Source organism: Dermacentor silvarum, chromosome 4 (genome assembly GCF_013339745.2).
Source record: "Dermacentor silvarum isolate Dsil-2018 chromosome 4, BIME_Dsil_1.4, whole genome shotgun sequence".
NCBI lineage: Eukaryota > Metazoa > Arthropoda > Arachnida > Ixodida > Ixodidae > Dermacentor > Dermacentor silvarum.
In genome coordinates this window covers 81873281-81897094 of record NC_051157.2, presented here as the reverse complement: position 1 = coordinate 81897094, position 23814 = coordinate 81873281, and the positions used below count along the sequence as shown (strand labels likewise).

The 23814-nt window shown below is 44.4% G+C and overlaps 1 protein-coding gene across 1 annotated transcript; it reads right to left on the bottom strand.

Moving 5' to 3' along the window:
• Nucleotides 1–15173: 15173 nt before the first annotated feature.
• Nucleotides 15174–18721, bottom strand: LOC119448181 (uncharacterized). Its single transcript, XM_037711625.2, has 2 exons — nt 18253–18721; nt 15174–15834 (listed from the first exon to the last, which is right to left on the bottom strand). Exons 1-2 carry the CDS (start codon nt 18685–18687, stop codon nt 15499–15501), a joined length of 771 nt encoding a protein of 256 aa, XP_037567553.1. The 5' UTR covers nt 18688–18721; the 3' UTR covers nt 15174–15498.
• Between the last annotated feature and the right edge of the window lie 5093 nt (nt 18722–23814).

The window sequence follows — 23814 nt, the reverse complement described above, 5'->3', positions numbered from 1 at the left end:
CATGTTGACGACATGATGATGGTCTGCAACCACTGGCAGGTATTGATTTGTGAATGTAGTTGCAGCCGTCCGATCAGTAGGACGATATCGTCAGCGATAACTCAGCCGGGCAAATTCCGATGTTGCCTACTTGTTTCGTTAACGTACGCGAGGGCAAAGCCCAACGCCGACTTCAGAAGCTCCATCTGTGCTGAATAAAGTATTTGTAACCGAGTTGCGCTTGTGTCTGACTCTTCATGTGTTTTCGTCCTTTATATGGATCCTTGTCTTAATCTTCTGTTCACGTGAATGTCATGTGACCGGACGCCGCACATTGTCGTAACAATGTTGCTGCACCTGTTCAGGGGTGAATACTATAGTGCATGTCTGTGGCATATTAATATCTTGCAGGCATATGCAGTAACTATCGATGGAGGATGGGGTCATAGGCTTTGGCCACATCGAGGAAGCAGCATAGGAAATGGTGCGACTCCGTTCTCGCAATTCATATGCATGCACTGGCGCAGGACAAGTTGGTTATTTTCTAGCCGTCGGTCCCGGCAAAATCTCTCTTAAAGTTCTTCGGGGTTTTCTAAAAGATGATTTTACGGCTCAACTTTAGACAGGGCACAGCAACACACACATGAAAAACGCCGATGTTCGAGGTGTTTGTTCGCCTCCGTCTACGCTCCCATCCGGCCTTTTAGAATCTGTGGGAAGACTTGTACGACACAACCTCGAACGCGTCGAGTGGAGTGCAGCACCGTCCCTATAGACTCAAGTATAGTCGTTTCGCTTCAGTAATCGTAGCCTCCGAGAATGTGCGACTTTCCGCGGATCGCGGAGGCCATGCGATGACACTCCACAGCGATTCCTGCAATGACGAGTTGCTTGATAAACGTCTCTACAGGGTGCTATAATGTCTGCTTTGAAGATGCGCCGTAGAACGTGCCTTGGAACTGCGAGAGGTACTTGGACCATGGAGCAGTGCTTCCTGTGAGTTCTACTGAGAAGGCGCTTCTGACTTTTCTACGGTACACTGGCCTCAACCACGTACTGTGATTAGCTCTGTGAGTGAGTGCTTTATTGTGCACGCAATGCGAGTGTCGCGTATTCAGTCTCGGTAATTTTGTACTTTATCGCTTGAATATATCTAGACTAGTGTGCTAGGCGAGCCGCCAGGCAAGCTTCTAGCGACATTGCCTTCGCGTACGCACTGAAAGTACTTTGTCACAAATTTCAAACACAGTAATTGGTTGCGTCGAGGAGTAATTGATGCACTCGGCGAAGACCAGGAGGAACTTGTTTATAGAACTCCGTAAAAATCACAATGGTTCACATCACGTTCTTCACTGGTGTTTTGCTGTAGCTTGGCACAGCGTCCATCGCACTGTTCCTGTTGTTCTTGGCGTCCCACAACGAACTTACATTCTGTTCCGTAAAACTTGTTCGCGAGGCCGCATATTTTGCAAACGACTTAGCGACGACGTAGAATCGAACATCGACAACTCACGTAAAAAAAAAGAAGAAGAAAAAAAAAACAGAATGTTCGCACGTTCGCAAGCATTTTTAAAAACTTTTATGTCCAAAGGTATTAAGGGGCGTATAAATTCGGTGGGTTCTGAAGTTCGTAAATTTACAGTATGGGCCATGACGAAAGGTTTGCTCGCCGCAGTAAAAGATCAAATGATATCTCAATACAAACGTATCAGATGCGGTAGACATGTGACATCGGCTGCGTGGCTGTGAATTTTAAGTCGTTGGATGACCAGCCTCTGTCGTAAGAAAGAATTTGGAACATCGACGCGACTTACCATTGCATCAGAAGGCCGTGGAAGCGCTACTGCGCTTCTTGAGATCGACCGGCCTGCGTGAACGCCTGTGATTGGAACGCCTTACCTGTTACCTGTTCCTGTTTCTTTTTCTGCCTTTTTTTCTCTCTCTCTTTGCCCTCTTTCCAACCCCTATATGCCCCACCCCAGTGCAGGGTAGAAAACCGCATCTGGTTAACCTACCTGCCTTTCCTCTCTCGCTCTCTCTCTCTCTCTCTGTGTGTGTGTAGGGAAGGGCCACAGACTGCAATCGAGGCCAACTTCCGTAGGTGCCGAATCAAGATGGTCGTACCGCAGTGCTCATGTAAACTTTGATCGAGGTTCATATTGCCAGACCGATAGCTTGAAGGCATTCGATATTGTGTTCCTTGCTTGGGTGGTTACAAAAAGAAATAAACAAAAACCGCATTTGTGGTTCTCGCTCTCTCTCCGTCCTTTTGTCCTCGCTGCATGCTTGCTGACGCTAAATAGCTTTCCGAAGACAGTCAACACCAGCATGCGTTTTCTTGAGGCAGGTTTCCTGAGGCAGATTTGCTAGAGATAACCAATATTTAAAAAAGCGATATACATAACAATGTCGTAAGCAGAAGCTCATGAGGCGAACAAGCTTCTGTTTACTTGAGGCGCTCCATGTGTGTGCGAAGTGAAATGTTGATTGAAACGCTATAAATTCGAACAGCAAAGAGCGCTTTGAATCCACATGCCACATCAGTCTTAGCGAATTAGTAAGTGAGGCAAAGCCTAAATTGTGTCAAGATCCAATGATCGACGCACAGGCAGGCCTCCCCGGCCGCGCTTGGTTTCTTGCCAGCCTTTTTCATGTTTTGAAAGGTTAGTATCTATGAATAGTCCCTTAGCTCGCCGTCACACAGAATGTTCGGATACCAAGGAAGGTACCAAACCGCTGATGATAACCGCATGGTCGCTTGAATGACAGTCCCTTATTTTATTGCGCCATCAATTATGTGAACATTTGGTCGCTCTCTAGCACGCACACTCTCATTAGCTGAATGGAATACTGCACATACAAGGCACACCAGACTGCACAGACTAAACTCTTCGCTGCAACCCAGACCTCCGGCCGGAATGCACAGACGCGAAGTGTCTCTAATCTGTCGGTTGTGGTTGGGAGTTGCCTTTACTAAAGCTTATTCAGCACTAATTGGATTGGCTGAGAGTCCTGCATTTGATGCCTGAATATTAAAAACCGGTCAAAAGACGAAGGACAGAGAAGAGACGTGACACACACGACGACAGTCGTCGTGTGTGCCACGTCTCTTCTCTGTCCTTCGTCTTTTGACTGGTTTTTAATATTCAGTATGTACCAACTGACCCAGACTGCTACTCTACTGCAATTTGATGCCTGCGGATGCGAAGATAACATTGAGCCCTTTTGTGCCGCTGTCCTCAATTTGAAGCAGAAAGACACTATGTTCAACGCATTCAGGAAACTATAATTTATTTATTTATTTATTTATTTATTTATTTATTTATTTATTTATTTATTTATTTATTTATTTATTTATTTATTTATTTATTTATTTATTTATTTATTTATTTATTTATTTATTTATTTATTATTTATTTATTTATTTATTTATTTATTTATTTATTTATTTATTTATTTATTTATTTATTTATTTATTTATTTGTACATACTACAGCGCAATGAGCACTATATCGGGAATGGGTTAACAGAGGGAAATATACACAGAAAAATACCATACAGCGATAAGGTTGATGTGCTAAGACCATACATCTGGATGGCGGATACAAAACTTTGGGATGGGCATGAGCGAATACACCCAGGTAAGCAATTTACGTCTTCTGCGAAATGAGGGAAAAAGCTGAATTTAAACATGTTAGTTCGTGCAAAGTAGGGCAAGAAGTTTAAGTTGTGATGTTGTCTCGTCGATGACTCTCGCGCAAGGTTAGTATAGTTGTTTTTTGAAAATCTAACCGAAGAGCTGACGATGCTGTGCAAGAAATCTAATGATGCGATGCGGCGACGTGAATAGAGCGAAGTTAAATTCAAGAAACGAAGTGCAGAACAGGGTGAAAAGTCGCGATAATTAATAGCAGTGACATATAAATCTTACAGCTTTTTTTCTGAATTGCTTCCAGTCTGTTAATCTCATTCTGCTCATAAGGGTTCCAAACGACAGATGCGTCGTCAAAAACAGGACGGATTAGCGATTTATATAACAGTAGCTTAGTATCTTTTGGAGAGCTGGATAGTGTACGACGCAGGTAACCTAATTTTCTTAGTGCTTTGTTACATACGTAATCAATGTGTTTTGACCATGACAGGTTATGCGTAAAAATTACACCGAGATACTTATACTCAGATATATAATGTACCCACGGCTCGGTTATTGAAGGAGTAATGAAAAAGAGAAGGGAAATATTTGTCACAGAAGGACAAAAGGACCGTTTTATCAAAATTGATGTTCATTTGCCAGGTATGGCACCAACTACAATACTTAGAAAATGACTCCTGGAGGCGGTAATGATCATAAGAACAGTTAATCACTTCATATAAAACACAGTCGGGGGCGTAAAGACGAATGTTAGAAGAGATGTTAACAGGCAAATCATTTATGTAGATTGAGCAAAGCAGTGGCCCAAGAAAGGAGCCTTGGGGCAATCCAGATGTCAAATCAATAGCAGTAGAGTTGGTCGAGCTGTAAGAAACAAACTGGGAGCGAAATGACAGAAACCTTGAAATCAAATGAACCAGTTAAGAATTATTTAGTACGGCGTTAACTTTGGCAAGGAGTTTAGAATGTAACACTGTGTCAAATGCTTTCAAGAAATCTATAAAAACAGCGTCAACCTGGTTGCCACCATCAAGGTTAAGGAAAATGTCATGCGTAAACTCAACAACTAACTGCGTTGTCATATTAAAATCGCGCCTAAGCCCATGATGTATGTTAGATAGTAGATTATGCGATTCCAGAAAAAAAAGCATGATGTGTTTATGAATGATGTGTTACAAGATTTTGCATGACTGTAATGTCAATGAAATCGGTCTGTATGTTGACAAAGACTGCTTATCACCAGATTTATAAAGAGGAAGCCATGATGAAGGAACAGTGGCAGATGATAACTATTTGTTAAATATGACCGTCAGATATCTTGATAACCACAATGAATAGCGAACCAAGAATGCATTGTGTATCCCGTCTGGTCCGGTGCATTTCTTGGTATCCAAGTTTAATATAAGGTTAGGAATACCTTTATTGTTTAGGTCAGCGTCACTGATTCCTTCAGAACAAACTATATTGGTGAGAGAAGGAATGAAGTTGTTATCAGGAAGAAACACGGACTGAAAATACTTGTTTAAAGCATCTGATATTACTGTCGGATCGCTGATGACGTCATAAATTTTGAAAGAAGTGGGTGAAGCATCGTTAGGTAAAATAGAAGTCCTAAATTTACGACGGTTAGTTCTTAACAGATCAGGCAGTTGAACGGGAAAAAAGAAATCTTTAGACGTTTGCAGCTTAAGATTAAGTTCATTCTTGGCCTTGTGAAACCTGTCCAGGGTTATGGGATCATTGGTTTGTTTAGAACGCCTAACTGTATACGGACACGACGAGATAAATGCAATATATCGCGAGTGATTCAGGGAAGGTTAGCATTACTTTCCTTAGTTTTAATAGGCACAAAGCCTTGGATACATAACTTGACAAGATCCTCAAAGTAATTAACTAGACCATTTACATCCTGTCTGTCTGACAGAGAACAAAACGTGTCTAAATGATCAGCTAAGAGATCAGTAATGGAATTGTCGTCCGCACGAGTGATGTCAGAGAGAGAGAGAGAGCAATAGAAGAGAGGAAAGGCAGGGAGGTTAACCAGACGCACGTATAGGGTGATTTGGATGTTGGACAAGAGAGTGATAACCAAACGCCTTTATGATCTGAGAGTGCCTCAGTTACCTCGCAAGAGAAGTCGTTTTTCGCTAGATCAGCGCTTAATAAAACTAAGTCCAGGGTGGAATCTAACCTAGTAGCAGTAGAAACAACTTGAGTGAACCCAAAGGACAAGAAAATGTTTATTCACTCATTGCAAATTGCCAGGTCACGACCTCTTGCATTTAGTGAGGGCCAGTGGATGCCAGGAGCGTTGAAATCACCCATGCAGATAAATCGTGATGAAGCAATGTTAGTCTGGCACATGAAATTTGCAATAGCATGAAGCGATCAAGGGAAGAACCGGGCGGACGATATATAACGCCAGTTACAAAAACTGTTTATTTAGAAAAATTTTACACCACACGGATTCTGTATCTAGGGGCGAAGAAAAAACTGAGAAACGAAGATCCGAATGAATAAGCAGTGCGACGCCGCCGCCAGTGCCGTGAATCCTGTCCATGTGCATGGCAATAAAACCGGGTGGAGTAAACTCGGAGTCATAAACTACGTAGCCATGACTCAATGATGCCAGTAACATGAGGGGAATAAACAGAAATAAGAGACAGTAAGTCTGGAAGTGTTTAACAATACTGCGAGCGTTAATGTTCAAAACGATGAGGTTATCGAGATGGCCAGAACGAGGTCAGGTAGAGGATGAGCTAGGAGTCGAAGACACAGACACGTAAGCTAATGGTTGATTAGCTACTTTTACTAATGTGTTTTAACTCTCATCCCAGTTATAATTAACCTTGTCAATGAACGCATGATCGTATCTTAACTTGACGACAGGACCGTTGTTACGAAAAGGAGTTGATGCTTCCCAGATATCTTTTTACGAATAGATCTGATCCTTACAGAGAAATCTTCTTTAATTGAAGAAATTTGAGCCCTTGAGTTTATAAGTGTTCTTTAGAACCACGGTTTTGTCGTCAAAGCCAGAAAGCTTTAGAATATTGGGACGATTGTGATCAGCGCGTGCTCTACCAAGCCTGTGGACGCGTTCACATTGAGGATAGCTAATCTTCAAGGTCTCGGTAAATGTAGACGTAACAGTATGGTGGAGTTTTCATTGGGGTCTTCCAAAATACCGTGTATTATAAGATTATTTCTTCGAGAACGATTTAGATAATCGTCCTCTGAGGGAACAGACTATATACTAGAACACCGTACCCACCGATCATCGGCTCAGAAGGCAGTGAAGGCACTTCTATGCTTTCTGAGAACGTCTGGTTTGTACGAGCGCCTTTGACTCTGTGGTACTGTCCGTGCACACTCTATACCCATCTCTCTCTCTTCTTTCACTTCCCCTTCTCCCTTCCCCCGGCGTAGGGTAGCCAACTGGACTCTTTACTGGTTAACATCCCTACCTTCCTTATATCCTTCTCTCTCTCTTGGTCGCTTGGTTGACAGTCGTTTATTTTATTGCGATAGCAATTATATGGACACTTCAGGTACATTTCCGCAGTCGTCGACGTCGCCGTGAGGTTCCGTATAAAGTCCATGCGATACAATCACGGCCGCTGTAGGTGCGAGAGAAAGCTTGTGAGGGTGAGACGAGAAGGATGGTGGCTTGATCTCGCTCGAGCAAGGGAGGAGGGCGGGCAGGATGCATGCCGTCGCCTCGCATACGCAAAGATTGGAGCAGAGAGATGCGCGCGCTAGGAAGGGAGGGTGAAAGTGAAGCATGTAAGCACGCTTCTCTTCTACTTCGGCCGCGGCTGCGCATGGCGCGGCTGAGTGCGGCCGCGCACGCCCTATCCTGCAGAGGTAATCTAAGGTGGGTGCAAAGAGCGGGTAACCCGAGATAGCTGATGCCTTCGTGTGCGCTGTGTTCTGCACGCCTAGTTCACGTTGAAGCGTGAGGCAGCACGAAGGGCAATTCGCTCGCCGCAGCTGCCGCTCCATCACGTCAGCGTTTTGACAGCGAGTGTCCGCGGTCATCGAGTTAGATGTGTTCATGTTTGCCCTGTGCGCGCGTGACACCATGCCTGTTAATTTAGTTAGTAAGCGAACGCTTACAGCTCTTTATACGGCTGATAAAACTTCACACTTTACTTCGTGTAGCTGTCTAATATTTTGCCATCGCAATCAATGGTTCGCCTTTCGGGCGAAATTGCGACCTTTTTTTTTTTCTTTTTAGGATTCTTACGTTGTTTCTTTTTTTTTCGAAATAGACTTCGGATGCGAGGCATGAATACGGTTCGGAAAGCACTATTGATTTTTGCAATGCGTTTTGGCTAGGCGTATTCTTTCTTTTTGCTGTATTTAATGGTTGTTTCAACAATAAAATCGTTCTACAGATTCGTTAAAGAGGGCGTGCATCTGTGCTGAGACAAGAGAACGCGTACATGACTTCGAAGTCAAAGTAGCACAAGTCCGCATAACCTCGATCTGCTGAACGCGCTCGCTTTCGATCTCTGGCTTGGCTTAACAAAACGAGGTACTCGATATGGTTGAGCCTGTATGACGTCCTAGATATGACGGTGCGCAGTTGTTGTTGAACGCGGAAAGCGATGCTGGGGACATGCCGTGTTACATATGTTACTAGCACGAGGGATGCTATAAACAGTGTTGGTTTGAGCCATTATCAGTGGCGAACGCCATCCCGGAGGCCACTGAATTTAGCTAGCACGGTTCGTACACGTTGTCGCAGTGCGTGTAATTGTGTAGGCGAGAAAACAGTACGCTGTGAGCTGTCGAAAAAGGGCTGTTTGTAGACCATAAGAAGGAATATTTGCCTTTACATTCTGATGTTGACAACACGGAAACGTGAAGTAGTGACGCATCCGAAGTTGTTGGCGTGCGTAGATTGAATGGCAAGCTACATAGCCGCGTTACCACGTTTCTCGCACGAGGAACGTGTCAAAACTGCCGGCATTTGAGCCCATAACGGCAGCGAAAAAGCACTCGACAAATGTAACGTAACTGGTTATACTTACAGAACGACAGGGTGGTCTCGAAAAGCTGTTTCAAACGTCGTGCGATTGCTGATTCCGCGCTTGGTAGAGCGATCGGGGGTACAAAGAACAAGAAGCAAACGAATCTGCTTTGTAGTATGAAACATCTGGACTGTAATCTAAAAACTACAGTCCTATAGTCATCGCGTTCTTGTTGGTACTCCCTTGATAGATCGACTAAACAATTCGGATCATGAAACGCACAGGATCACCGCGGCTACAACTGTCACTACGTATGAAATCGCCGATAGAGGGATTTCTTTTTCGGAATAAGGCATAGCCGTAAGAATCGAACAAAAGTGTGGCAGTATAGGACGGTTGTGTGTGCCTCGTATACAAGGACTGAGCCTTGTCACGAGGCGATGTGTCTCGTAATTGGTCAAGGAAAGCCCCCGGAAATGGCTGTTTTCCATCAATTGTAGTGTTGCGTACCCGCAGTGCTTTCCTATTCCGCTAAGACACTGAACAGGAAGGTGTGTCTGTAAGAAATGCGAGGCTGACTTTTTGCTACAATTACGTCGGCTGCGTCTTGAGTATATATTGAACTTGTCCCGAGCTTTTGCGCAGCGTGACGAAATATGGCTCGGTGATCGAGGGCTCGTGGTGCCACTGAAACTCTTGCCTCTTTCGAACCATCTTGCTGCGCGAACGAATGACAGTGCTGGCCGCACACAGGCACGCACACGTTCACGAGGACACTTATATACGAGCGGACGATATTTGGTTGACCGCCAACAGTGCATGCTGTTGCCGTTTTCTATATTCCTGGCCACGACGGCTGCACTCCAATGGAAATAGAATGCAATAACTCTCGTGCGCTTCGATTAAGGTGTTTGCTGAGAAAAGCAAGCAAATAGAGATGATAGATATGAACCAGGAGCCTTTCATTACGACGTTCATTAGAGCCCACGCTGCAGCTTTGTGAGGCACCGATACACCACTGAAGATTACTCGGATCACGAGCAGGTAAGCGATGCTTCACTTTGGCAGTGACTGTCAGAAGTGTTGAACGTAAATTAATGTGGCTGACTTACGCGTGTGTGCGTGCCCTAATGACACACCATGCGCATGATTTGCCAACGTGATGCTGATGTCGTCCGTTGTCCCGTTGTCCGTTGTTCCTGCCAAAACCAGTTCTGATTATGAGGCACGCTGTAGTAGAGAGCTCCGGATTAATTTTGAGCACCTGGGGTTCTTTAACGAGCACCTAAATTACATAACTAAATTATCTAGAGCGCTTTGCTTACGTGTGCGCTCATTCAGCATCGCATGGTGACACAGAGGGATTCGTTTATGGTTCCGAGCCTACACTTTGAATCCTGATAAGATGACCAGATCAAAGGTACTTAAGGCGGTGGTCCCACTCCGGTGGCACGAGTCCCCCGTTTTCAGTACTTTTTTGGAGCAACCGTGGCGGCTCTTCTACTTAGGATATAAAGTTGCCGTATATATCATAAAAAGCTTAATTCTTGTAGATTCCAACTATATATAATATAAAAAATTGAATAATTTGATTTAGAAATAAATGTTCAAGAACAAGCATGAGATACATGGTTTTTGCGAACTGTGTCTCAGTTGTGACCATATTTAGAAGGAACTACCGCATTTACTGCATTGAAGCTTGCTCTGTAGCTTCAGGAAATGTGTATATGTTTCCTAGACGCAGCAAAATAATTTTTTGAATTTTTACTTTTTGGATAATTTGCTTTTGAAGATTGCCAAATATTGCAAACTTCTGTTGTAAACAGCCCGGTAACTACACGCTCAAGGAAGCTAAATTTTGGATAAATTAGAGTTCAAGCAATTTCCATTTAGGACGAAAAATTTCATTCATGTACCTTTATTAGTTTTAAACCGCAGTTTCGTAGCTTTAGTACCTTCCGCAAAAATGGGCAAACGTAAAACCAGAATTCTAAATATCGCTTGATTTCGGCCACATAATTAGAAAAACTAATAAAGGTACATCAATGAAATTTTGCGTACTAGATGGACATTACTTGAACTCTAATTTATCCAAAATTTAGCTTCCTTAAGCGTGTAGTTGCTGGGATGTTTACAAGAGAAGTTTGCAAAATTTGGCAATCTTCAAAAGCAAATTATGCAAATAGTAAGAATTCAAAATTATTTTGCCGCGTCTAGGAAATAGATAAATATGTACTAAAGCTACACAGCAAGCTGCAATGCAGTAAATGCGGTAGTTCCTTCTAAATATGGTCACAACTGAGACACAGTTCGCAAAACCCATGTATCTCATGCTTGTTCTTGAACATTTATTTCTAAATCACATTAATAAATTTCTTTATTTAATATATTGTTAGAATCTACAAGAATTATGCTTTTTCAGGTATATACCACTACTTTATATCCCAAGTATAGAAGAGCCGCCAGGGTTGCTCCAAAAGTACTGAAAACGGGAGGCTCGTGCCGCCGGAGTGGGACCGCCACCTTAAGGAGCGTCGCTTCAGCGGCAATTGGTCTGCATTGACCCGTCATGGTAACACATCCCGGCAGCTGGGCTCAACACGAGGCGCAACGACCGCAACCAGCTCGTCGTCTTCAAAGCTTGCATTGACGGGCAAATGGTGGAACTTGCTGACTTGCTTCACTTTGACCTTTTATGTGCTGTTGTCACAGAAAACTGTGCGTGCAAACTGCGATGTGAACTTTCAGCTGTTAGAAAACACTACAATGCGCCCAGGTGTCACCTACATTTGAGGCAGTGAAAGTAGCCATGCTGGATATGTTGCGTTTACATTTATGGATGGCAGCCATTGTCCATTGCCAATGCGTCAAAGTCATGCAAAATTTCTCCAGGACGCTAGTAAGTGCAGGGGGTTACACAACATTGAGGAGAATTGACCTTACTTTGACAATAGGGCTATACAGCACGCCACAAGAGAGGCCCGGACGTCAATACAGCTATCAAGATAAAAAGTGATTGTGGTGACGAGTAGCTGGCCAGTTCTTATTGATTGAGTCCATCAATTTGTTTTTATTGCATTGTACCGGTGCAATAAAGTAGTTTCTTTTTAACTTGAAAAGCAGTTATATCAGAACGTCACTTTTATTTACATTTGTCGTATTATCTAAGCAACCGCAGATGCTAAGAACGAAGTGTTTGCTTTCGCAGCATTTCTGTATTTGCTTATACCATTTCTGTGCCCTCGTGTCCTCACACCCTCTGGAGCACGCGCAAGGCGCTTCACAAACCCCACTGCGGCTGCGTCCCTGATACAGCTTACTAAATTTTTGCTTTTTTAAAATAAGAAATGTCTTTATTATGACATGAACTGGCAGGTATATAACAGGACAGAGTTATCCTATGTTGTATAGCTTAGTTGAACTGGGTTTTATTAGGCATATGCAATTACTAGTTAGCTAGAAAAAACATTATTGTGTTTTTTTGTTAATTCCGAAACTCCCAAGGTCGCTGGATCAAATCCTGGCCATGACGGCCGCATGTCGATGCTGACTAAATGCTAAAACGCCCGTGTACTACGCATTGGGTGCCCGTTGAAGAACTCCACGTGATCAAAATTAATCCGCAGTCCCCCACTACGGCGTGCCTCATAATCACATCGTAGTGTTGGCTCTTAACGCCTCAGACTTTAATTCAGTGATTCGGCAGCAGCACCATTAAACTTCTGTTCAGTAGCGTTAGTGGTGTGTGCTCCGGAATCTTGTCGGTAAAGCACCGAGCCGCCTGGCTGACGCACAACTCCAAACCTGGCCGTGATCGTGTGCACAGCACAGGTGATGTGTTCAACGAACTGGGTTGTTTGATTCTTTGTGCAAAGTCGTAATAAGTGTCGTTTACACACCGCGGAGCAACATTCTACTTAAGGCATATAGCAGATAGTGCCACGCTTACTTTGTGTCCTGCTAGCCACTTCCTTTTATTAGGTGACAAAGAATGCGCAGACGCGTTATCAACGAGGTGTGCTCATATTTCCTCGTTTTCTCATGTTTACTTTTTTGTGCTTTTGTGCTCGCTTTTGCTTTTTATACCTGCTCTGCGCAAACACGTGGTATCAGTGCAGCTGATAGAAAGGTTCAGGTGCTACCGCTAAGCTAATCCGTACTTCAACTCTCTGATACATAGGATGAAGAACGTGGCTACCAGGAACGAAGTAAATGTTTCATTATCTGCTGCGCGGAGAGTACGCGTATCTATCTATAAGATGGTTCGTTGCTTGCTGTCAAGATGTACTCACTTTGAAAAGAATCGTACAGCGAAGTTCATTCCTTTCCTTTTTGTCGTAAAGGCAGGATCGAAAGTGTGCTGGATGCGGGTTCCGTGGTAAAGTCGAATAACAATGCTGTTTTAGCTTGTATCCATTACAACAGTATAATATACTGGTCGCGTACAAGCTAGTACACGTGACGTGTTTGAAATCTAGGCTGCGGTACGCACGCTCATTAAATATTCTGGTTTTCCTCAAACCCAACATCCCATATACTTTAGACCCTGCCTGTACATTTGATACCACTCAGCTGCAAAATGTGTACAGTCGTCATCAATATGTAAGGGAACACACAATTTTTTTCAATTGCTCGTAGGGACTGAACACACATGCCCTCCATAGAAGTTTCAAATGATACTAAAAGTTCAGCAGGAAAACTTATTGCTATGCATCACGTTCCTGGATTTGAGCCCATGCATCACGCATTATCGTCATTTCAAAAAAAAAAAAAAAACAACATTCACTGTTCCCTTTCATATTGATGACGACTGTACGTCGGCTTGAAGGATCATTGCTCTAATTAGGGCTTTCCGGAGTGGGCACTGATGATCAAAATACACACTAGTAGCCAACTGACAGAAAACAGGTTCCAATTTCGTTGTGCTCTTTTATTATTATTGTTCGATATGAAAACACACGTATACATTGGACAAAGGGGGAATAGGCCAGGTGCATGCTGGCAACTGCATGCCACCGAGAGGGGCATGACGCCTGCCTACTCTTTGGGAAGAAGGAGGGAATAGGAAGAGAAGTTGAATTCTGGGGTTTTACGTGCCAAAACCACGATTTGATTATGAGGCACGCCGTAGTGGAGTACTCCGGATTAACTTTGACTACCAGGGGATCTTTAAAGTGTCCCCAATGCACGAGACATGGGCGTTCTTGCATTTCGCCCTCATCGAAATGTGGCCGCCGCGGCCAAGTTTGGATCCCGCGACCTCGTGCTTAAGCCCCGGGTAGAAAGAGTAGTTGAAGATGGGAAGAATATGCAATAAAGGGGAAAACACGCATTTCTTGGCAAGAACGAAAGCACTGAACAGCCTGGATCAAACAAATAGAGAGAGAAAATGTTGATGATGATTATGATGATGGCTTTAGTTGAAGCTGGGCGAGTTCGTCCAACCGCACACTTGAAATGAAAAATTGATGAGAACTTATGTGAAACACGCCACGATCGCACGTTAAAAAAAGAAAAAGAAGATGTAAGCACGCACATGTACTCAATGCTAATTACAAAGTCCTTTTGAGAGCTGTGCCGAAGCAACAGAAGTGCACCACATAAAAGGTTGCCTCATGTGTCAATATTCTGCTGCTTGGGAAAGGAGAGTGTTAATCTGCTCAATTAGCTTTTATCTGCTCAGTGTCGTGTATTGCGCTCGTCGATACATTTTTTTTTCTGCCAACTTCTGTTTAGTTATTGCAGATATACGCTCACAAAGGCCGGTCTACTTTGAGCAATGAAATCGTTTGATATTTGATGCGGGCCCCCTCGTGTTCGCCTTTTATCCTTGTCGCTTCGTGCTACAGTTCCATAATGTCAAGTTGCGCCATGTAATGCACTTCGTTTTAGCCGATCCTGCACTTAACAACTGAGTAACGTAGACATTTGGGCAAGTTGGTAAGATTCCATGGCGAAGTAGGGGAGCGCAATCAACACATGAAAAACCGAAGAAAAGGACGACTGTGGTATAATGGTTCGTACAGAGTGAGTCTAGGTTGTTTGCAACACATATTATAGTCTTTTGTCCTGTTGCAGATGCGAATATGTAATAGCAACACTGTAGGTATTCTTTCATAGACGTCTTTCGATTCAACAAGTGCATTTGTATCTGCATGCACTGATCTGGCTTACGTATTATGACTTGTTTGCAATCTATTATGACGTGTTTGTGCCCAATTATGACGTGTAATCGATTATGACGTGTTTGTGTTTGTGTCTACGTTGTGCACTGCTCAGCAACAGTTTCATGCGATCTGATTGTGTGCATAGATGTGGTTCCCGCTTTTAGCATGAGACGACGGGGTTGCGCATGATGTGCTTGATGTTTTATTCTTTTTGGTGCATTTTGTCCTGAGTAGTTGTTTTTTTTGTCCCATTAAATTTGTTTGCCGCCTGAGTTTTCTATTGCCGTTTCTTCGGCTAGTTGCTTGTGCCCAATAGAACTGCAACTTGCATTTGTATTGCTTGTTATTGTTCGTTAGCGCCAATTGGCAACAGGCAGTTGAGTGAAGAAGTGTTACTGGACCATTAGCCGGACATAATATTAATGAAGTGAGCCACCAGGGCTCTCCTAAAATTTTTTAGCAATACAGGCATAAGTCGCAGGCTGTGAATGGGTCCTCCAGATGTGAATATATACGCATATTCAAATCCTACTGCTTATCCTCATTATTACTCTATATCCTCATTTTTTCTAACTATTTTACTTTCCTCTGATCTGTGTAGCAGGCTAGAGAACTGTTACTTCATCGGGTCAACCTTTTTCTAATACATTTTCATCTCTCTCTCATCTGGACGTTTTCCAACATTACATCGGTTCATAAAAACACACAGCAAGAACGGGTTCTATATGGAATGCGCTGTCATGTTCTTGGTCGTTCCGACGGACCTGCCGTCGAGTACATATTTGCTGACGGCGTCACGAAAGGCGGGCCAGGCGTCGGCCAGCCGACGCTCCAGTACGTCCTCCTTGCGGCCGCCCACGCTGGTGGTGACCGTGTGGGTGCCCGAGGACCCCGTCAGCGCCGACAAGAGGTGCATCTTGGCGATGAACAGCAGGCCCAGCATGGGTAGCGCCAGCGCCAGCCCCACGAACAGCGCGACGAGTGGCGCTGCCGCCGACATGTCCCTGTTGGTCATGGCGCAGTCCGAGCTCGACGGCCACCTGGACGTCGTGTCGACCTGCGTTCACCAGAGGACTAGCAGTGGCAGTACTTGCTTCGATTTATAACCTCATGCGATGGAAGCGGCCGTGTAAATGAAGAGAGCGAAAGAGGGAAGGAAAGAAAGTCGGAAAGATTAGCTAGATGTTGTACAGTTTGGTGGCCTACTCGTAGGAGGGGGATGGGGGTGTAATATAGAGAGAGTGCGTCACAGAGAGAAATAGAGACAGAGAGGGGAGGTACAAGTTTAGATCTATTAGACGCACTAGACAAGGGATGGCGTGTCTACAGTCGGGCACTCAAGTCTGTTGCCTTCAGGAATGCTGTAGAAAGGTTCGCATGACTTTCTGGGCTGATGAGCTGTTAAGGCCAGGATCCCAGGATCTTAATTCGGTAAACGATTGGCGTAGGAGTACAGGCACTTATTTTCTAACTTTCTAACTAGGAAATATACCGCATCCTTATCGCCCGCAAAAGAACGATACTTAGCCAGCATAAGTATTGGTAAACACTTATATCTTAAATTAATGCTAAAATTGGTCCCGAAATGCCACCCTGGTGTCACCGGCACGTGATGAGACTGAATAAGTTTTGATGACGTCGTGTAGCAATAAGGGCTAGGTATCAGGACGTTGCTCATGAAAAAGTAAGCACGAGTGTCGCACGGGTTTCTTTTGGCTGCGCTCGCGTTTGGCAACCGCGGCGACAGGAGGAACGGAGCGAGCCAACGCACCATATGACGTCCTGACAAATCCATCTACTGGGCGCCGGAAACTAAACTGATTCGAAACCGGAACTGATTTGTAAATAAGAAAATTATTCAGAAGGTACTGACGCTTGCTCAGATTATTTTTCTGGGATTTAGATGGTTGAAAACTTCAATTAAAGAAAAAGCAGAAAAAAAAGAAAAGAAAAAAGAAATCATTATGTCAGTGCTTCTTTTAGAAATGGAGATACTCAGTATGTATTTCAGATCAAACTTGAGCAGATGATATTTTTAAGGAGCTTAAAAGCATAGAAAAGGATGAGTTCGGAATGTTATTTCGTAGAGCAGGATAGCCAGGTGATCTAATGGCGATAAACAGCAGTCCCAGCATTAGCAGCGTAAGAGGCAGTTACATGCCAAGGAAAGAGAAGCGCAATGGACAGAGGCAAACAATCAGATGGGATGATGGAATCAAGGGTAGGGTGGGTTTGGTTTACGCAGGGCAGGAGTAACTTGCGATCTCTGTGAGAGGCTTTTCTAATGATGACGATGATGATCCCATCATGAACCACAAACGGAGAACTCAGACCTTTGAGACTGTCAAGTTGCAGCCCGAAACTAAGGACTGCATGTTTCTGAACACCGCCTCGTGTTGTCACTTTTTTTTTACCAGCCACTGCACCTGACAGACGGCTTTAGAGATGCCACAACGTGGTGGACTTGCATATACGCGCTTCCTTCTATTCCTGATCATCACTCATCCCTCGTTTTGGTTTCAGTCGCCCTTTGCCAGTGTAGATTAGTCGGCCAGGCCGACCTGTCTACTAGCAGGCTTGTGTGCGCGAAACAACACAACCACACAAAGACGCATTGACTGGACAAGCGCAAGCTATCAACTGAATTTAGTGCCTGCTTCGCGTCAGAATACATATATTGGCGCAGTTTGTAGTGCACATGCGCAAACAGAAGGCGAAGGAGCCCATTAATCAGCAGCAGTGCGATAGAGGAAGAATATCAGTTGTACAACGATATCGAGGTGTCACTCACACAGATCCTTCCTCTTAAAGGCCAACTACAACGAAATTTCACTTTGGCTAAATTTGTTATATATATGATTAGTGTGTACCACTAAAAGAATCTTGTACAAGCCGAAGAGCTAGTAATTGCATAGTCTTCTTGTTAGCAGCCTTTTAACTGCACGTAAGCAGACGACGCGGGCACCTGCTGGGTGTCGCTATGACGTATGACGTAATTCCCAGCACGGCTCCTCGGAGATTTTTAAGCGTGCTGCGGCCAGGCGCGGGCCTTGCCTTATCTCGGAGGTTATGGAGGAGCCGTGCGTTGTAGGGCATGCGTCACTTCCGGTGAGAGTTAATATCGGAGTTGCGTTTTCAGTTTCTGTATCGAAAACGGCTATTTCTTCCGAGATGTATGTGGCGCTTTCGCTTGCATTTCAAACTTCAAGTTTTGCACGGAGGCCCCTCCTTTATAACTACGTAATCTTAAACTGAGATTTTTACGTGGCCCGAAATTTTGTTTGCAGCAACTAGCCCTCCTTGTTCTTGCGACCTGCCTGTGTCTCTGTAAATAACTTCCCTCTTGGTCTCGTCCTTTCACAACCTGTACTCAAAATAAATTACAAACTGTAAGGACGATTCCGCTTTAAGTGTACTTCATTGAATGGTCCGCGTTCCTGTCGTCCCGATCACGAGAGCCGAAGCCTCGACTGACCTGCATCGGGGTGTGCACGATGGCGTGAAGCGGTATCTGCTGCTGCTCGTACGACTCGCCACCACCGCCCGCCGTTGAGAACGCGTGCAGTCCCATGTTTCCCACATGATGAACGCCGCCACCAACTGCGCCCCTGTCGTTCGCTTGGTGGTGGTGGTGGTGGATGACCGGAGGTGGTTGCGGGGGTGCGATGGGCCCGAAGCCTCCACCGTTGCCGCCCCCGTGGCCGCCCCCCCGGCCGCCTCCGTTGTCGGGCAACAAGTCGATTTGCCAGATCTCGGTCTTCTTGGAGCCCGATGCGCTGGACGGCGATGACGACGTGGATGGTCGAACACCGCCCGTTGCACAGGAAACTGTCGTCGTCAGAACGAGAGTGACCACGATCAGTGGACAGAGAGGGGCTGAGGAGCGCCTGCAGTGTTCCAGCCGACCCATCGCTGTTCAACTTCTTGTGCCCTGCAACAGAAAAAAAAAAAGCTATAAAGAAGAGAGTTGGGAGTATGACACTTTAGTCAGGCTTAACTTGCTTCGAGCAAGTTACGTTTGAATGTTGTAAACGTGAGATCATAATACATTTGTACGGACACTTTCTGCAGTGTGTGATTATATTTGCCACCATGTTACTGTAACGATGTAATCTCCAATTAAGTATTTATTTTGATGTAATCCTTATTTATGTATTTATGTTGATCTAATATATATTTATATTTTTATATTTTATATCGTAGGTTCGAATTCTCCTCCCGTCCACTACATTTTCAGGCTAGGTGTGTCACCTGACAACGGCAAAAAATTGCCGAGAGCCAGTGGGGCTATACGATAGTCCAGGTGCAACCAAATTAGGAAGGCCCACTTAAGCTTTAACAAAGGCACTCCCTCACCAGAACAGGAATTGGCCTCCCTGGTGCAGTATTCGGCCACTACCTCCCTCATGACTTCTGTAATAGCGCACGACAGCGGTAAATGGAGATTGCAGGAAGAGGCCTTCGTCCTGCAGTGGACATAAATATAGGCTGATCATGAATATATAATTATGTCTGTGCTGCTGCGAAACCTTGTAATGGAGGAAGTGGGCTCGTCAAGCTGCCGAATGGCAGATTTTATTCGCCGCTCCTCTTTCCATTTGTGAAATAGATGAAATAATATGTATTGATTAATTGCTTGATTTATATGTGTGAAGAAATGATGACGTCCCAATCAGAAAAAGTTGCAGCGTGCTCACGAGCATCCTACGTAAAGTGGGCATCGTCACTGGCTTTTACCACTATTTAACGCGACAGCGTTATGGGCCCCGTGTCGCAGAAAATCCGGCGTCGGCGTGGATGTCGACGTCCGTGGCGGAAAAATCACCCCAACCACCCCGACCGCGCAAGCCCTCCGCGTGGCGCAAGGCGTTAGCGAAGGAGAAATTCATCCCGAACCACCCCGACCGCGCAGGCCCTCCACGTGGTGCAGAGCTTTGGTGAACAAAAATTGAATTTCTCACAGTGAAATCCGTCAGAAAAATGTAAAGCACGACTTAAACACAACCTACCGACATGGTGGCGTCGGATTGTAATTTGAATGTACGAGAAAACATAATTCTGTTCCGAGGAAACTCAAACACAAACACCTTTTCCAGCATTTCTACCATACCAACACGACGCGTTCGGGTAATTTACTTGCGAAAATGCTATCCAGATGGCGCTCGCATCCTCGGCAATTGGGACTTCGCCTGCCTAATGCGTTTTGGACACGCGCGCGCGTCGGGGCAATAGCAAACAATTAATAAAATAATGAAAAAAGTGCTAGGGCCTTCACATTTTAATATAAGACGACTTATATTGCCCCTAGAAAAACGTCTTCCCAGCAATGGACTTCTGTTTAAAAGTGAAGCCGACTTTAAGGGGATCGGTGTAAGCTTGGTGTTTGTAAGCAGGCTGTCCCATGTTCTGTGTTGCGGTGAAGTCGACTGAAACATAAATAAATGCGATGCGAACGGGGCCCGATAACGCTATCGTGTTCCACTCTTAAAGGCGAAGCTTAAGCGTCCTCCAATTTTTATTAACTGGGTTGGATGTTTTATTCGACGGAGGGCAGCGAGTTAAAACTTTCTTACAGCAATAAATAAATAATGAATATTTTTGTTGCTGCTAAGAAGCTCCTCACAAAAGAATCTGTGGAGCAACGTACAAGAAGGCTCGTCTTTAGGTGCACGGCAAACAAACTCGGGTGGTCAAAATTACGGCGTGGTGCACAGTCCTAGTGTTGCTTTGAGATTTCAAAACCTACCACGAAATTGAACCGTACAGCGTACAGAGCTCCGTGCAGTTGGGCGACTACGCACGTCCCAACCAAAGAACAATAACGTTTTGTAGGAGTGTTTGAAAACAGATGTAAAAATACGAGATCCCAATACAAGCTCTACAACAATTAAAGTAGATTTTTTTCTCGTGTAATCCATCTACAACTTAAAATGCATGTCCGGAATTAGAGCCCTGCGGTCTAGATAAATTTAGTAAGAAAGTGCGCTTCAGCACACATAATCTTCCACGCCTTGATTGTATCACTTTCCAGCGGTGTCTCTATTATCACAGCACAAACAGTAACAACCAATACAAAGTGCATACTCTAACCGCGTTATAGCATATCGAATCATTATCCTAATCCATCATTACGAGTTCTTTTCTCTTTTAAAAGCAGCTTTGCGTGGTACACAATAAATGAATGTTCGCAATCTCTTCGTGCTTTGGGGAACTAAGCTTGGATCCCACGGCTTATATTCTCGTTGCCTTTGTGTGGTGCAGCATAATACCGCTTTCGAGGGCCTCTAGAGAAAACGGGAAAGAAAATCGTCTTGATAAGCTCTTTACTAGCATTAAGCGGCTCACATAAGCATCATGGTGTTCACTGGATTCAAAATTTAGAGATTATGAACCCAACGAATTACCGAGCTTCTGAAAGCTGTAGCGAAACTTAGTTAACAATGCTCACTAAGTGATAGCGGTCGCTTAAGCTCCTTCGAGCACATAGACGTTAACGGAAGCCGAAATTCTGGCCATAGTTAACTAACTGCACAATCACAGCCATCGGTATAATCACAGCTACGCAGACAGCCCGTATTCCTGTTCTGTCGCAGTAGTAACAATATGTCGATTCAGCCACTTTTAACTTCTTGCTTACTTTGTTCCGTGCTTTGTGTGTACCAACAGCAAGTTTTGCCGCTACCGTAAGCCTGTTGTTATAGCGAAACAGGAACTTCAGGCTTGACGTAAAATCGTATCTTTAACTGCAACATCATGCAGAGACACACTAAAATTTCGTGCACCATTAAGGGCCCTTTTGACTTGTCCCTTGACTAAAACCCTTATGCTGAAATGCCAACACCCGAAAAAATGGGTGTTGCGATTAACACCTTTAAGGAAGGATATCTGGTCAAACTAAGAGTCGAAGCTTGCCTTCTTTGTTTGTCGGCGTCGTGTGGTTGTGACTAACCGAACCGCCAGCCTGTCTGTTCTCCCTGGATTCGTTCATATGCACTCCAACACATTGTTCTGGAAATTTTATTCTCATAATCCTGGCTCCCTGTGTGCACTTGGCCTGATAAACGTACTCCTGCCCAGCTTCAAACGGGCGACTACCAAACCAGAATTCTTGTTCCGTTGCTAGGCCATTGGACATTACTTCAGTTTTTTGCATGTTAATCTTCAAACGAATACTTGCACATTGCTGGTTCAAGTCCTAAATCACTTGTAAACATTTGTCGGGGTTGCTGAACAGAACAATGTCATATACAAACTGTAAGATGATGAGGAATTTTCCGTTTATCCTTTCACCTAGCCCTTCGAAATATAACATTTTGAGTACTCATTGCAAACATGCCGCGAAAAGCAATAGATAGATTGTGTCTTCTTTCCTGACGCTCTTCTCAACCCGCATTTTGCCGCGTTTAGTGTGAATAATTATGGTAGCTGTGGAATAAAAGTACATTTCCTAAAAATAATCACGTGCGCTTCTTCTACTGTTGACCATGCAACGATTTTATGACTGCTGGGGCCTCAACTGAAGAGCACGCCTCTTGTTGATTCAAAGGAGCGCCAAATGTATTATGTAAACCGCACCTCGTCACCCACTTATGACTCCTTTACGCAGGCCTGATAATTTTACGGGGAATATCGGCTAACGCCCACATTTCTCGGAGTTTGTTACATGTATCGTCATGATGTTTTGGTTTGACGTCATTTATGGCATTTACCATCCCAAAGCCACAACTGCATATATGAGAGACGTCGTAGTGGAGAGATCTGCGTTATTTTCGACCCACTAGGGTTGTTACGAGTGCAGCTAAATCTAAGTAAATGTACGGAGCGTTCGTGCATTTCAACCACATCATATTGCGGTGCCTGCTGCTAGTAAATGAACCCGTGACCATTCGCTGGGACAATGCCACAGCCACTGGGACACACCGTTGCTGGTAATCGCAATATTTCTTTGGTGAAAGTAATAGCCATGATGCCGTGCGGGAGCAACAGCTCCCAGTGGCCATCTAGGCGGCCCCAGGCCCGGGCCTCCCAATCGCCGGATTTAAAATAAAGTTATGTCACTAACTCACTCAAAGTAATAGCCAGAAGTGAAACTCTGTTCCCACAAAGGTTTCGACATCGGGTCCGCGATGCTCGAACTTTCTTGCCGTCGTTGTGCTGTCGTCATCAAACGAAGATGGCGTTCACTGCAAGCTGATATCTAAATGGCAATCTACGCTGTCACTGTGTAAAAAGTGTCAGGTCGGTCTGACACATCATGACCTCAGACACGATCTTGTCGCGTCGAATTCACGTAAACGTATACTTAAGTGACTGGACTCAGCATCGATAATGCTGGTTAATGTCTTAGAAATCTGTGAATAATTTTACCAGCTCAAAATCAAATGGCAAGCAAAGAGCAATACAGACTCAATAAACGCTGGACTACGGCTGAAGTTTACTCGACACAGGGCCTATAGGTCAGACAGAAGTCATATCACAGAAAACTTTTCCTGTGTATGCGTGTATCAGTCGCGCACTAAAATATTCCAGTTCATTCCTTGCGATAACCCCACAAGCGGTGCTAACACAGTTATGTCTTTTTTTCTGATGCAACATACTTCAACGACCTATCTTGTTGTTCTGTTTGCTTTGATTTCTGTATGATGTATTCCAGTGTAAAGTTAATGTAAATAGCAGCCCATTGGACATGTGTGTAGTGTTTGTGGGATTTAACGGCCCAAAGTCTCACCTTCAGACGCTATGACAATGAGAGACATCGTGTGACATGTCGTAGGACTCTTCGGGTCCCGTTCGATTTTACGTTTGTAACACGTCTCACAAATCTAGTAACTAGCTAGGCCGCCTAAGATCATCATTCACAGTACTTTTTAGAGATGATGTGAACGGTAAAGCTATTTTCACTTTTTTTTTTGCTTTGCGCTTTGTTATAAGCATATACCGAACCTTTTTAGGTTTCCCTGCAGGATAAAGCCTACGCGTCTGATGTCGGCGAGTCGACCTTTCAACCACGGAGGGCGTCAAAAAGAAGAAATGCACC

Coding starts and splice junctions, on each gene's coding strand:
- LOC119448181 (XM_037711625.2), bottom strand. CDS start 18,687: ATGGGTCGGCTGGAACACTGCAGGCGCTCCTCAGCCCCTCTCTGTCCA. Junction 15,835..18,252: donor TCGTGCACACCCCGATGCAG/GTCAGTCGAGGC, acceptor TGGTGAACGCAG/GTCGACACGACGTCCAGGTG.